The 15718-nt window shown below is 46.8% G+C and overlaps 1 protein-coding gene and 1 long non-coding RNA gene across 3 annotated transcripts in view; one reads left to right on the top strand and one right to left on the bottom strand.

Annotated features, from left to right (window-relative positions):
* Positions 1-15718, bottom strand: part of CHN2 (chimerin 2) — a 304122-nt gene that overhangs the window by 29931 nt on the left and 258473 nt on the right. Inside the window, exon 7 of the mRNA XM_039229860.1 lies at positions 7967-8044. Coding sequence (XP_039085791.1) covers positions 7967-8044 — 78 coding nt within the window. The remainder of the gene's footprint in view (positions 1-7966; positions 8045-15718) is intronic.
* LOC120230301 lies at positions 1272-10641 on the top strand. 2 transcript variants are annotated; one of them, XR_005527968.1, is made up of 4 exons: positions 1272-1507; positions 1882-2051; positions 5740-5805; positions 6073-6260. It is a non-coding gene; the product is annotated as an uncharacterized LOC120230301 (long non-coding RNA). The 2 variants fall into 2 exon arrangements; XR_005527969.1 differs by lacking the exons at positions 5740-5805; positions 6073-6260 and adding an exon at positions 9342-10641.

The raw sequence follows: 15718 nt of genomic DNA, 5'->3' as shown, positions 1-15718 counted from the left end.
AGAAATGTCTCTGCCACACATCCCAGGAGGAGCAAAATCACTGTGGCTAAACACCACCCAGGAGAAGAGGTCACGTTCTAACGTCTCCACTGGTCTTTCTTGTACCTGGCAGTGCCTGGCACATAGCTGGCTCTCAGTCCATATTCGCTGAATAAAGAAATGCATATCTAAATAGTTTCCTCATCCTAGAACTTTGAAAAAGACCCAACTAATATGGACAGTGATCATTGGGGCTCTTATTTTTCCCCTCACAAAACACAAAAGGAGTATTTCTCTGGACTTAAAATGCCAGAATCGGCCATTTAGTCGTGGAGAATAGCCCCTTTGATATGTTCTTTGGGATAAAGCAAAATATAAAATTCATAACAGCTAAGCACTTGATATGGGTCAGACTCATCAGCAGATGATTTACATTTGTGGAAGAGCTTGGCCAAGCCACTTCGCTGGTGTGTGGCCTAAGCAAGGAGCCCCTCTTCGGTTGGCTGTCAAAATCTTCCACCAGGTTCTGATGGTTTGTCAAGGATCTACAATGATGGTGTTCCAATATTTACGTAAAGACATGTCAAGGAGGAAGAAGATAAGATTTTACTCAGACCCTGGCAGGCCGAGAAGGTCCTCACCTGTGTGAGAAATTTGTCCAAAAATTGTTTCCTCTCTTGCCTGAAATCCCAGCCATCATTGAAATTGCACTGGATAAAGGCGTCGTGCTATTGGCCTCAAGAGGACCCATTAACATTTTTTTTAATGTTAATTTTTGAGAGGGAGAGAGACAGAATGTGAGCCAGGGGAGGAGGGCGGGATCTCTCCCTCCCTCCCTCCCTCTCTCTCTCTCTCTCTCTCTCTCTCTCTCTCTCTCTCTCTCTCTCCCCCACCTCTCTCTCTCTCTCTCTCTCTCTCTCTCTCTCTCACACACACACACACACACACACACACACACACACACACTCGGAAGCAGGCTCCAGGCTCTGAGCTATCGGCCCAGAGCCCAACACAGGGCTCGAACCCACGAACTGTGAGATCATGACCTGAACCAAAGCCGGACGCTTAACCGACTGAGCCACCCAGGCGCCCCAAGAGGGCCCATTTAAAACACGACTACTAGATTAACTGAACTGCCATTTTTGTGAACAAGCCCTTTAAAAACTGAGCATGTTCTCTCTGTGATGCCATAGTAGCTCTTGGTGAGTCACAGAAGAAAGGGTTCTGAGCAACTTACCAGGTTGGTTTGTGAGGAGTCAGGTGACATTTCAAATTGACCATAACGTGGAGACTATCAGAAACATGCAAAGCCTCAAGCAAGGGAGAAGCAGCCGCTAGGATCTAGAAACTGGAGCCGGCAGGTCTAAGCAGGGTGGTTCGATGGGGCAACTCAGCAGACAAGCGATGGGAGGAGGCAACTGAAACAATCCAGGGGCAGAGGGTGAAGAGTCTGCCAGAGGCAAACCTTGCTCACTTCGCAGTTTCACTGAGGGTTACTCCTGGCTCCCAAACGGCACAACAGTGACAGGTACGCTTCGTAAAAGATGGAACGAAAAGAATAAAAACTCTTCCTTAGAGGTGCCCGGGTGGCTCAGTCGGTTAGCATCCAACTCTTGATTTAGTTCCCGTCATGATTCACGGTTCAGAGGTTTGAGTCCCAGGTCGGGCTCTGTGCTGACAGCGCAGGGCCTGCTTGGGATTCTCTCTCTCCTCTCTCTGCCCCTTCCCACTCATGCTGTCTCTCTCTCCCAAAATAAATAAATAAACTGAAAAAAGTAAACTCTTCCTTATGCCCAGTCAGGCACCATGGCTAAGGCGGGCTGCAGAATGCCTAGGCTTGCAGATATTAATATTAATAAAAATATCTAGGCTCAGAGTAGCTTCTTGATTTACTTTAAGCAGAACCCGGCAGAAGACGCTGGACTTGGAGGTGAAACTTTAAGGGGAATTCTTCAAAACAAGGAGGAAAGGATGATAACTGACACCTCCGGGCTATCTACCCAGAAGGGTCCTGTCCTTTTAGAGGTAACCTGGACACTCCCATCCTCCGGACAGTCCACACCCCCCTCCAGGTGCGTAGGGGAGTGACCTGAGCAAGGCAGACACCCGCTGAGAGTCAGGCTCATCTGGTTCTCCCTCTGGAAATTTGTGAATGGGATTTTTGCGGCTGATCTTGTAACATAAACTAGGGAGTCGCCTTCAGCCCTATTCCGCAGACCAGGCGGAACATGACAGATTTGTTCAGGGAGAAAACGAGGAGGCTGAGGCCCAGAGAGCAGAGGACAATAAAGAGGCGAGAGTGCTCCCAGTTTCTCTTCCTCTTCTGAGTTCTGAGCAGTCCCTGGGGGCTCCTAGAGACCCTCCTGTGTAATGATAGCCTCTTACTTAAGACCATCTCCTGCGCTTCTACTAGTTGAAAATAAGAAGGAGTTTCTCATAATTATAATGGTGAAGCCAGGCTCGAGGAGGAGGTAGATAAAAACGACTCTTCTTCGGAGCCTTTTGGGATCGGTAACCATGCTTTCTCCATAAAGCCCAATAGGTCCAAACCTAGGTCTTCCAGTCAGTCGGGCTTTGAGTCTCTCATTTTATACCCAAGGTGACGAAGTCTGCCTTTTGCCTCGGAGTTGCTCCCTCCACACTCGATTCTGTCCATACAGCCTTTTCTGATTAATAAACAAAAGCACCAACATAAAACCCAGCACGGTTTCTGAAGCAGATTTCGGCAGGTGCCCCACCCAACGGTCCCTGCTGTCGAGGCACACGGAAGGGGGATGGGCCCGGGGCAGCAAAGGGCGCCGGGCCACCGCGTGCCCACGAGACAGGCAAGAGAGGAGGGACACAGAAGGGCTCCCACGGTTTTAGGAAGTCAAGGACAAGGACAACGGAGGGCTTCGCAGACGGAAAGCACAGATGTCTTGTTCCAAAGCAAGTGACCGCTGACGGATAAGGACGCAGGAAGGAATGAAAGGCACAGAATCCGTGAATGGGCCACATCACCCCCACGGCGGGGTGGCGGTGCCGCCGCGCCCGGGACAGGGGCCCTGGCCGCAGGACACACTCAGCCTCCTGAGCTCTGGTGCGCGTTCCCGGGTGGGCGTGCGCAGGAGGAGGCTGCTGAATGAACACGCACGTGGAGCTGGCGCTGCTGGGGCAGCCGTGGTCTACAGGGAGCAGGGGACGCGGAACGCTAGACTGAGAAACCGTTTAACTTCTGTGGAGACTGGGCCACTTTTGAGAGTTGCCACACAACAAGCTGGGACAACAAGAGTAAGCCGGGGCAGGTCTTACCCCTGTGGGTAAGACCACCAGAGCCGCCGGCCAGACGGGGCAGGGGGGCTGGCCTGGCACACCCTGGTACGGTCCGTCTCCCTGGCACATTCTAGCGGCCCTGGCAAGGGCTCATACCCGCAAGGGCTTGAACGCAGCTAACACAAGTGTGATAAGCCATACCCGGGGGCAAACTGTGGGGTGGGGTGACCAGTGGGGACAGAACGTGCGGCCTTAGATAGACAGGGCCTGAGGCGTCTGCTACACGTACTTTCAACCAATATCTACTGACAGTCTGCTCTGGGCCAGGCCCTGTTCTGGACACTGGGGTTTCTGCAAAAGAAAAACAGACCAAACCCCCTGTCCGTAGCCCCAGGGGTGAGTGTTTCTGGCTGGTAAGGGGAAGGTAAGCATACAAGTACACACGTACCATGCCAGTGGTCAGTGCTATGGAGAAAAGTAAAGCTGGTAGGAGGCTGGGTGAGGGATGGGTGGGGGACAGGGAAGGGATCGAAGGGGAGGGGTGAGGAAAGGGCAGGGAGGTGGACAGGGGATGGGGAATGTGGGGTAAGGCGGGGTCAAGTGGCTTGCTTTTCAACTTTAAGAATTTTCTGGACCTCTGCTCTCTATCCATAGTCCTTATAAGGACTTATAAGGAGAGAAGAGTGGTTCTACAATATTTGGGTGGAGGGAGAGAATACAGTAGAAGGAAGGAGTGGTGTAAGTGCATGTGCACACTGTGAGGGCTGAGCACCCGAGCGGAGAAAACGCCCAGGTTCGTGAGCCTCCCTGGATGTGGTCCAACCCAGACGTGAAGCGAGCTCCTCTTTCCTGTTAGTCTCTTCCTGCACCCTGTTCACTCCTGGCTCATTTCTGACTCCAAGGTTTCATTTGTGCCATTTCCATTGCCCAGAACATGCTTGCATTTTTCTGTTACATGTAGTTAATGAGAGAGGGAGAAACAGATGATGGAAAGAAGAAAGAAGGACATGGAGAAGTAAGGGTAGAGAATAAGAAATGGCGGTGCTTGGATGGTTGTCGGTTAAGCGTACAACTCTTGATTTCGGCTCAGGTCATGATCTCATGGTTCGTGAGATCGAGCCCCGAGTTGGGCTCTGCACTGACAGCAGGCATGGAGCCTACTTGGGATTCTCTCTCTCTCCTCTCTCTCTCTCTCTCTCTCTCTCTGCCTCTCCCCCATCCACATGCACGCTCGCTCTCTACATAAACATTAAAAAAAAAAAACCAAAAGAAGAACTACAGAGACAGAGAAAGCTGAACATTAAAGCACAGGAGATGAGAGAGACAAAAAGATGAATAGTAAAATAATAATAGAAGCTAAACTTACTGGGTGCCACGGACCATAAGTGATTTACATGTATTGTTTAAACCTTACCACACTCCCATTCTACACATAAGGAAACTGAGACTCAGAAAACTAAGCTCTTTTCCAAAGGTCGAGCTATGGCCAGGAGTACTACGCTGGCCATTGCTACGTCGTCAGTGTGCTAAGTGGGGAAGGAAGGATGGGTATCTAGATTGTAGGGGGGCTGGAGATTTTGGAGCTTAGCCACAGGTGTTATTAGGGTAGACCATCCCAAAGAGAGCTATTCTACATACAGGAGATGGTGTCTCCTAGATAAATAGAGATGCAGATATAAAATGGGTTCAATAAAGGAGTATTTCTTCCTGTAGCAACGGGTTTCCATATCAGAGAAGATCCTATCGACTTCGTAACTTCAACAAATACCTCCTGATTCCCAGTATGTGCAAGTCATCCCAGAGAACTTAGGATTTAAATGAGCAACAACTATACCTGCATACAGTGTTGAAAAGCACAGAATTATTGCAGGAGACGAAGTGTAACTTTAATTTGCTTCCAAACGCTTTTCTTCCCAGAGCGAACTTCTGGCTTTCCCTAGACATGCTTTGTGTAAAAAGTAAGGGCAGGAGGTAGGCACTGGGGAGCGGTGCCTGGGAGGCTTTCTGGCAGTCCGTTCCCACCCTGTAGAGGGGTGGGACTTCCTATTCATTCCTCTTCAAGTAGTTCCTGGAGAGAGCCAGGAGAGGGAGACTGCTTTTTACCTGGAGGCATAGTCCCTATGTCCCTGGGGCAGGAACTCTCTCATTGTGGGGTGAGGCATTTAGATCTGTAGGCAGATTGGAATCTCTCCTAGGACCCCCTAGGCCAGAGCGCAGACAGGGGCTAGCAGACCTTATTTGCTGATGACCGTGAAAACGTGATTATTTGTTCTTTGTATTGAATTCTTACGCGATACCAATTGGGTAGTACTCTCCAATAATAACCCGAACTACAAACCAAGAGTTTCTGCATAAAGCTCCTTAGATGTCAGCATAAAGCACAAGTTTGTGTTTTATGTCTTAATTTTATGCTGATTTCAAGCAGATGGCAGGGGGCCTTTGATAAGAGTTTTTCTTTGTTTGGTTGATTCCATGGTGATTACTAAAAACCCACTGCTCTATTTATAGCACTGACCAGCTTTCAGAGTATTCGTCTAAAGACCCTGCAAAATTTCCACTTCAAATTAGTTGGGGGTGAGTAGAGGGCTGAAGGAGGGTGGCGGGGGAGGGGGGTGACGAGTGCCAGAGAGAACCGCCCCCTCCAGGCCCTGCCACTCATTCTTCAGGACAGTGGCACGGGCAGTACCATTGAGAGCCATAGTCAACGGACACAGAGATCAAGGGTCTGCTACATCTCAAAGATGTCTATTTAAAACACGAAAGAGAAATAAATGCTCCTGTCTGCCTTGTGTACCTTCTCCTAACAACTTGTCTGCTCTCTGCCTTTTCTTCTCTCAATAGCTGTAATTTAGGAGAGGTCACACCAAATAGATACTGGCTTTTCAAGCAAACACTGAAGAAAGCTGTTGACGGATTCCACTGATAAATAATTAATATGGATCATGTATTAGCAACAGCACTATTTAGGAAAATAAGTCTCAACTGCCTTTTTGTTTCAAAGGTCTTCCCTTCCCATTCAGAGATCTACGACTAAAACACTGAAATCAGTTTTGGAAGTATCAATTGAACAAATATTTAGTTGCTGCAAAACACACAAGCCCAGCCACAGTATGCCGAGGGAGAAGCCACCCCCATGCAAACATGTATCGCAGTAAGGGCATAATTCCAATTGCATCTCAAAGCCAGATGAGTTGGAATTTTCGAGAGGAAGGAAGAGAGTTTGCCAAGTCCGAGAAGATCCATCTTCCCGATCCATAGTAGTGCATCTGAAGGATGCAAAGAATCAGGACTTCTGCCCAGCGTCAGAAAAACATGTTCTTAAGGCAAAAAAATTAATAAGGATAAATACAGAAAACAGAAAAGAGGGGGAAAAAAAACCACGAAAGGATTCCTGTACTCCCCATCAGACCTGTCACTATTCAGCAACAGGAGAAATATCAAGAGCCTTGGCGTCGGTGAGGATCTATACAACTCTTCAGCCTCACGCTAAATATGGAGGGCTGAATAATTCCATTCCTCAGCTCAATTACAGCATGCAAGTGCCCAAGCCCCTCGCTTTCTATAAACAGCAGCAGGCAAACAAACCAACAGACACAAATGTATATTTAAGAGACACCTATTTGTCCTTCCGAAGAATTGGAAATCGACAGAATAAGATAGGTTTCCCTGATCACCTCTAATGAAGGGCTATTGAGTTCCTTCAACAGCTACTTGGGCTGCTGGTCCTAAAGGAAACGAGTTAAAAAAAAAAAAAAAAAGACAATTTACAATTTGCTAACCCTCCACCCCCCACTTCTCTTCTTGGATCCTTCATCTTCACTCTCTCCAACGTCTAAACATCAGCCCATTTGCTGGGATAAGGCCTCTAACTGGGTCTCCTCCATTGAACAACATCCCCGGCCAGGCAATTTGGCATCAGAATCTCCTCCAGCCATTTCCTGGAAAACACATTAGGGTGAAGGAAATAGGCCGTGATTTCTGATGGTAGGCCGTTGTGGGGTTTTTTTTTCTTTCTTATTTTTTTTTTTTCACAAGGGCTAGTCTGAAATGAAGACAGCGGTATTTGCAGTTTATAAACACACATGGGAATATGCACTAAAGCCCCCACCAGCTTTCCATATCTTTTTGTTTGGTCTGGTGAGCACGATCAAGGCTGTGCTGAGAGGGGAGCTTGGCAAGGCCGCCGGGGTGCCCCGCTCTGTCCCCAGAGCACAAACAAAAGCTACTGGATGGTATCCCGTGTCAGCCTTTGCTTTCACAGCTGTCTACACATAAACCAAAGGAGTTAGCATCCCTGGAAACAAAGGCAAAACACAGAATGTGAAATGAGCAACTGTTTCCTGTGCCTCAGAGACGGCAATGTTCTTGATAGCTACTCTCAGTGGAAAACTACTGCTCGGCGTTCCTCAGAAGATCTCCCAGTGCCAGGGACTGGGCGCGCTCCGCTGTTCTCCCGCTGGACATGGGGATACAGAGAAGAAATGGGGCCGAGTGCCCCAGGACTCAGTTAACATCCATATAGGTGTTTCTAGGCACCGGCATCAGGCAAGCAGCTGTCTAGGGTCTCTGGGTTGAACAAAACGACGGTCTTAACTTTGTGCAGGTAGCTGGTTGTGGAGAGCAAAGGAATCTGCCATCTCATCACTTTACCATCAAAAGAGGGGACGGAAACCATCAACTGTACCTCCCCACCTGCCTGGTAATAGCAGAAGAAAGAGCGCAGAGGCTTGCTTACCTTAAAGTTGTGTGTCTTCTCATAGTTGAAGTGGTTGTCGTTGTGCGTGAGGGCGGCCCTTCGGACCAGGGACGAGATCTGTGAACAGGCAAAGAGTCTGAGAGGGGGCCAAAGAAAACTGCCTTTGACTCCCACCTTCACCCCCAAGGCCACGGCCAACAGCTCCTGGCGTTTCCTGCCCTGCTTAGGCTTCCGAACCACAGCACATTTTTTCTCATTTTCTAGCCACAGTTCCTCGGAGAACCGAGCGCCTGGACCCCACATCTTCCTCGTTTCCCCTGCGAAGCTCCGAGCCATCAGGTTTTTCGAACCGCGGCTAATGTTAGGCAGCAGATTTGAGGCAGCTGCGTCCTGTCTGCAGAGGCCTCGGGCATGTGACCTGGAAGGGCTGCTCTGAGTGATGGAGGGGGCTCTGCATCTGAATAAAGACGGGGCTGTTTTGTGCTAATTCTTAAGGCCGACGTGTGCCTGAACAATGGCACACATTCATGAGCACAGCGGTCCTCAGAAGCCGGCTCCTGTCGCCACTGAGGGCTCAATGGAGGAGCAGGGGCAGGCAGCTTTATTCCTCCTGCCACGGGAGAGACCCCTCTTGCTTGCTTGTACATTACACACACACACACACACACACACACACACGCGCGCGCGCGCGCGCGTTCAAAGCCCGGCGCTGTATCCAATTATTCTGGGGCTCTGAGCCCCATCCTGGGCAGAACACAGGCAGATTAAACCTTTAAACCCTGATGACTGTTTAATCTTATAGGGATAAAGCCTGTCTCCCTCAAAAAAAAAAAAAAAAAAACAACAAAACAAACAAACAAAAACCCCTGCCCTAGCACTCGAAGCTTCATTTTCATTCTTATCATTCTTATGCATGCACTGTATTAGAACCTTCTGAACACTGAATGGGACACCGAAAAAGCCTAACATTTCAGCACTGAGTTCTATCTACAGCTAGAGTTTCTTTTTTAAAAGAATTTTTAAAATTTAATTTTTAAATGTTTATTTATTTTTGAGAGATACAGAGAGACAGAGAATGAGCAGGGGTGGGGCAGAGAGAAAGAGGAAGACACAGAGTCTGAAGCAGGCTCCAGATTCTGAGCTGTCAGCACAGACCCCGACGTGGGGCTTGAATCCACAACCTGTGAGATCATGACCTGAGCCAAAGTCAGACGCTTAACCAACTGAGCCACCCAGGTGCCCCTTCAGCCAGAGTTTCAATGTAAGAGGGAGGGCATCTTGCTCTGAAGGCACCCTCCAGTCTCCCTTCTCCCCAATCCCTGCACGCCTGCAGACAAGACGCTAGTCCTTAATTCAAACCTAAACATCAAGGTTGCTTTTATTTTAAATACATCTTCAATGTTTGTTCTTTTAGGGCCTAAGCCTGATGCTCCCGATGGTTGTTAAAGCATCATCTGTTTGAGGGTCTCACTAGGGACTGAAGTTTTTGGTCCCAGGTCTCTCCACTTAGCAGTGAGGAAATCATTATGTCTTGGGAATAACTCCTGATCTGCCGACAAAATTTAATGCCGCCGATGCCGGATAGTGAAATCAATGCTGTTGGAACTAAAGAGCGAGGACTGTGCAGACAGCCGGGCCATTAGCAGATGTACAGTCCATGTACAGTCCGCCATCCCGTCTTCTACTGAGGCATGGCGCCACCCTCCAGCCCCTCCAAGCAGCCTTGTGAAGAATCATGCAAGGCGGGTGTTTTCCTGTATAATCCTTCATTCCTGACAATTACCGTCTTCCACCTTGGTTCAGAAGTGCATCTTTCCAGGTCATCCTTGTTACCTTGGGTGATAATAAGGACCGATTTGTATACTGAACTATCAAGCACGACATCATTCTTGTGCCAGACAATATTCAGGATGTTTAGATGCGCTTACTCATTTACTGTTCAGCTCATGGGTATGAGGAACAAGACTTTTCTTCCCATGTTTTTGGATGAAGAGATTGAGGCACCGAGAGGGGAAGCCATTTGCCTAAGGACCTGCCATTGGCTTAAGGGGCACAGCCTGGGACTACAGCCCAGAGTGTCTGTGCCAAGCACCGTGTTCTCGAGCACCAAGTCCTGGAGCCCAAGGGAGCTGATGCACTGTCACTTCCTGCCATTGTGTCCTGCGTTACCTAAAGTAATTGGCCAAGCCTGCCCCCTCTTGCTGTTCTTGCCCCACGGTATTCCCGCAGCATACCGCACACCCAGCTCTACAGCCATCTTGTAGTCCAGTTACACCTGCTTAGAAAATGTCAGGGATCCTCCACGGCCTAACGGCTGTTCATGAGCTCATCTCAATCTACCCAGCTCACATACTTCTCTCCACTTCCCTCCACAAATCCTGCACACCCTCCTCCTGACACACTCACCTGGGTAGCTGGCTCCATTCTTTAGCATACTCCAGTATCAGTTTACATGTCTAGGGGCTCAAAAACATTCACATTTTAACCCCAATGCCACCCTCTCCACAAAGGCTTCTCCAAACTCACCACCAGAAGCCAATGCTCTCTTCTGAAACCCCCCAGGGTTTTCCCCACATCTTCCTTATTGCACATTGTCACTTTCTATCTTACATTAGAGTGATTTATACCTGTCTCTGCCCTATTGAGAAGTCCCTGTGACACGCTCTATGTCAAGTTCACCTTCACGAGTATCTAATAAAATTCCTTGCCAGGCACTGACTGTAAGTTGCCAAGACGGGCCCATGCATACGGGAAGCCAGCATTGTGGAGAAAGCTGTGCAAAGGTGACTGCACGGGGTGGGGTCTCCTGCCTGTCCTATGATCCCCCATCACCATGCTGTGGTTTCCAGGGACCGAACTTTCAGAGATCTGCCTTCCTGATGGGCCCCACCAGACTCCTCCTTTCCATTGCCCCATCATAAAGGACATCTGTCATTCACAGGGATTGTGTGAAAGCATGGCCTATCTCTTTTTTTTTTTTTTTAAATGCTTTATTTATTTCTGAGAGAGAGAGACAGTGTGAACAGGGGAGGGTCAGAAAGAGAGGGAGACACAGAATCTGAAGCAGGCTCCAGGCTCTGAGCTGGCTGTCAGCACAGAGCCTGACACGGGGCTCGAACCCACGAACTGTGAGATCATGACCTGAGCTGGAGTCAGACACTTAACGGACTGAGCCACCCAGGAGCCCCAGCATGGCATATCTTCGAAAGGCTTGTAATCCTTAGTCTAAAGGCAAAAAGACAGAAGGAATTAGGGTCCTTCCCCAAGTCTCACTGCTGTAGCAGGCCCACAAAGACATTTTGATGGTGATCCGTTCTGTGTAAGAACTGATTCTGTGGCCCAAACTAGGCTAATTATATAGAGATATGGTTTTAGAATCTGATAAAACAATTCTTTAAATAGAACGTGGGAAAATGGCTCTCCTTTTTCCTTTTGGTCCATGACGGTTGAATATAAGGAACTTTCATATCTTCTCTTGCATCTGTGCCTTTATAACAAGTAATTTGTATTTTCTATTTGTGATTTGTTTCTCAGATATTTGTCCCATGCAATTCACCCAAACATAAGACCTATTCAGACACGTGAAGGAGCCACACACTGGTCACTTAAGATGCCTCTTCACAAGCAACCAGAGTGTTGGCATTTGAGTGAGCATTATTGTGAGTAGTGTGGATGACCCCGATCACCCTCCTACTAGAGGAAAACTGATGACAAATGTCTCTCAGTAAAACTTCCCTCTTAACTAACTCCATCACACAGAGCTCTTTACCCAAGTATCTCAAGAACAGTGCCCTGGCTTTTTTTATATCCCCCAGAATGACTAATACATGTACTCAATACACGGTGGGCACGTCACACTTTGGTGGGCAGTCCTTTCTAACAAAAATTTTGGTCTGACCTATTTTGATCCACACAGTCATTAGAGGAAGCACATTTCCCTACATGCTCTGTTCAAATCAGGGATTCTCCATTGGAACTACTGACATTGGGGACCAGGTAATTCTTTCTTGTGGGAGGCTGTCCTGTGCATTGTAGGATAGCTGGTGGCATCCCTTAACTCTTCTCACAGATGCCATCTGAAACCCCCCCAACTGTGGTGATCAAAGATCTTTCCAGACATCGCTAAGTGTCTCCTGTGAGGCAAAACTGCCCACAGTGGAGAACAGCTGGGTTAGATTAATAACACAAATATTTACAGCATGCTGCCCATGCGCCAGGTATTGTATTAAGTATTTTACATACATTGACTTATTTAAGATTTATGAGGTAGCTACTGTTATGCTTATCCCCACTTTACAGAAGAGAAAATGGGAAGCTGAGATTTGAACTCAGGCACAGCTAACTAGGTCTGTGCTTTCTTTTTTCTTTGCTAAGAGCAATTTATTTTTTTATCATGATTCAATGCACATAACATAAAATTGACCATTTTAACCATTTTAAAGTGTACGCTTCAGCAATTTGGTGGCATTAAGTACATTCATCATATTCTGCAATCATTACTACTATCCAGTTCCAGAATGTTCCATCACCCAAAATGAGACTTCATACCCATTAAGTAGTCCCTCACCACTCCCTTCTTCCTCAGGCCCCTGTCAACCACAATCTGCTTTCTGCCTCTATGGCTTTACCTATTCTGAATAGTTCATATAAATGGAATCATACAATATATGGCCTTTTGTGTCTGGCTTCTTTCACTTAGAAAATGTTTTCAAGGTATATCTGTGCTGTAGCGTGTATCAATACTTCACTGGTTTTTATTACTGATTTTTATTGTGTGTATGTATTATAGTTTTTTAATGATTTGTGTTGTTTTTACCTTTTGACTATTTGTAAATAGTGCTGTTAACAAGTTTCTGTTTGAACACCTATTTTCAGTACTTTTGGGTAAATAATAAATATACGCTTTATTTATTTATGTATTTAATTTTAAAAAACACTTTTATTTTTGAGAGACAGAGAGAGACAGAGCATAAGCAGAGAAGGGGAAGAAAGAGAGGGAGACACAGAATCTAAAGTAGGATCCAGGATCTGAGCTGTCAGCACAGAGCCTGATGCAGGGCTCGAACCCATGACTAGTGAGATCATAACCTGAGCCAAAGCCAGATGTTCAACCGAAAGAGCCACCCAGGCGCCCTCTAAATCTATGCTTCTAATCACCCTCTAAACAGCCTCATTCAAATAATGTCCACATTTAAAAACATCCAGGGGTTAAATGCCCAAATTACTCTCATCTCCCTTGTTAATCATTAGCAACTCCCAGGGCTGGTGTTACCTGCTCTGGTTTTTAAGGAGGAGAATGTTGTCTTTCCTGAGGTTTCTTCTAAAGCAGGCACTACTTAAGATACTTTCGGAAGTAGGTGGGACTATAAATAAATAGTGAAATAAGCTTACCACTTCCTTTTTCCTTTTTGTAAATAAGGGTTGGGATTCTATTTTTTATGGCCTCTCACTGTCCTTCTATGTTTTGGATCCTGAAGCCAAGAAAGAATCAGGTAACAAGAAGGCAGTGGAAGGTTGTCAGAGGAAGACAAGGAGGCAAGGGTGGCTCAGTGGGCAGTAAGATGTGGGAAAACGAAGCCCTTTGGGGGTGCTTGTGTGCATGCAGAGTGCCTGGGAGAGAAAGAGGGTGCGAGAAAGAGGCATACCCTTCCCTCTGTGCTGACTTTAGTCACCTCGCATCATAGACCCAGACGGAACCTCAGACTTCATCCACCCAATGCCCACCCCCACCCCCCACCTTGGCTTATGCAAGCCTACTTCCGGGACCACAACATTTTGCCTTATTAGTACCAACTTCTAGAAAAGGTGGTTTATCACCTATCTGCAATTCTTCCACAGACTTCAGGTAAATTCCACTCCGCGTTTTAAGGAGGGTTCATTGAGAATGTCACCATCCATCCTTGGTGAGCCTGTCTCCACTATTCCAGCCCCAGCTCTTGTGTTCCTGGGGCCTCTCTCACTTCTCTGTCCCTTGAGTCTGAGTCGCCCCTAGGGAGGGAGAAAGCCTGAGCTCTACCCTAGATGCAGACGCTAGCCTGCAGCGATAGGCAGCTGTTGCCTTGTGGAGGTGTAGGAAATGGAAATCAATAGTATTAAGGCTAGTGAGAGTCAAGAGGAGAGCTCTCTGATTCTTTGCTCGTGTCTGGATGAAGTAGCTCAAGTCTGGGGGGAAAAGTTGGCAACGTATCAAATGTCTCATTTATATTGATCTGATGACTGTATTTCCAGGACTCTCTTAAGAAGGTCTTCAGACAAAGAATTAAGTAGAAAAGGTACATAGGTAAAGAGATAGGTATTCATAACAATATCAAGAAATGAGAATACACTTCAGATAGGGAGAGGTTAAATTATGGTGTAAACATGTAATGGACTACCATAAAGGCACTAACGAAGATGATTAAAATAATTTTTAATGAGGAAGGGATATGCTCCTGATATAATATGTAGGAAGTAGGCTCTTGAAACATATTTAGTATGATTCTCACTTTTGTAAGTACATGTACAGAGACTATCAGAAGAAAACATACCAGAATATCTCCAGTATACCTTACTGTTGGAGGAAAGCAACATTTATCTCTGGGTGAAGACATTTTAACTGACATATACTTTCTTCTTTATTCTTTTCTGTGCTTTTTGAGTTTACTACAATGATTACATTCTATTTCCATTATATAGAAATACTGACTTTGTCCAGTATTAAGGAGGGCACTTGTTGGGATGAGCACTGGGTGCTGTATGTAAGTGATGAATCACTAAATTCTACACCTGAAACCAATTTTATTCCATATGTTAACTAACTAGAATTCAAACAAGACTTGAAAAAAAGGAAAAAAAAATATAGATTTTGTACAAGTACATTATAAAAACTTTGCTGGGTTTAGGGGGCCCAGGTAATAGATCCTTAACATCATAGACCCCCTTTGGGCTGGTCCAATCTGGTCTACTCTTTTCACAGGTGAGACACTGAGGGCCAGAAAGTCTAATGATTTGTGAGCCTCTACTCCTATCTCATCACAGGGCTACTCTACAGCTAGATCTAGAATCAGATCCAGGCTCTGGGTTCTCTTGCCTGTGACCCCTCTACAGTTTAGTGCTTCTTACCTTGGGGTCAGCCTCAGAACCGCCAGAAGGCTTGTTAAACCACAGACTGCTGGGGTCCAGCCTCGGCCTTTCTGACTCCATCAGTGGTAGATCAGGCCTCAGAATCTGCATCTCTAACAGATTCCCAGGCGATGCTGATGTTAGGACCACGCTTTGCGGACCTGTTTTGCACTTTCCACGGAACCTACGGGTCTCAACCTTGATGATATTTAGAATCACCTGGGAACAAACAAACACGCAAAAGCCATGCTCCAGCTCCACTTCTGACCAATTAAATCCAGATTTCTGGGGATGGACCCTAGCTTTTAAAAAGTCCTCCAGGAGATTCTAATATACTCCTGGCATTGAAAACTGAGGCACTAATCCCCAGTGCTTCAATACAGGGTATTGTTAGAGAAGATGGAGATACATACGTGGTAAATGCTATTGAACACCCTCCTTGCCCACCAAGGAATCGATACCTTTTCAAACACAAAATGTGATCATGTTTCTATGCCGCCCCACCCCCACCTCCCCCTGTGCTACTTAAAACCTCCATGGGTTCTTAAGCTAAAGGCACAAATCCATACCATGACCTTCAGGAGCCCATGTAGGCCCCTGCCACCTTTCTAGCCTTGCCTCCGATCCCTTTCTTCCTGTCACCTTGAGGATTTATAACTATAAGCTATTAGTATGCTTTGAAAAGTATTA

This window comes from Hyaena hyaena, unplaced genomic scaffold, assembly GCF_003009895.1.
Source record: "Hyaena hyaena isolate Hyena2069 unplaced genomic scaffold, ASM300989v1 scaffold_40, whole genome shotgun sequence".
NCBI classification, from domain to species: domain Eukaryota; kingdom Metazoa; phylum Chordata; class Mammalia; order Carnivora; family Hyaenidae; genus Hyaena; species Hyaena hyaena.
Note: the sequence above shows the minus strand (reverse complement) of the source record. Positions and strands in the feature narration are given on the sequence as shown.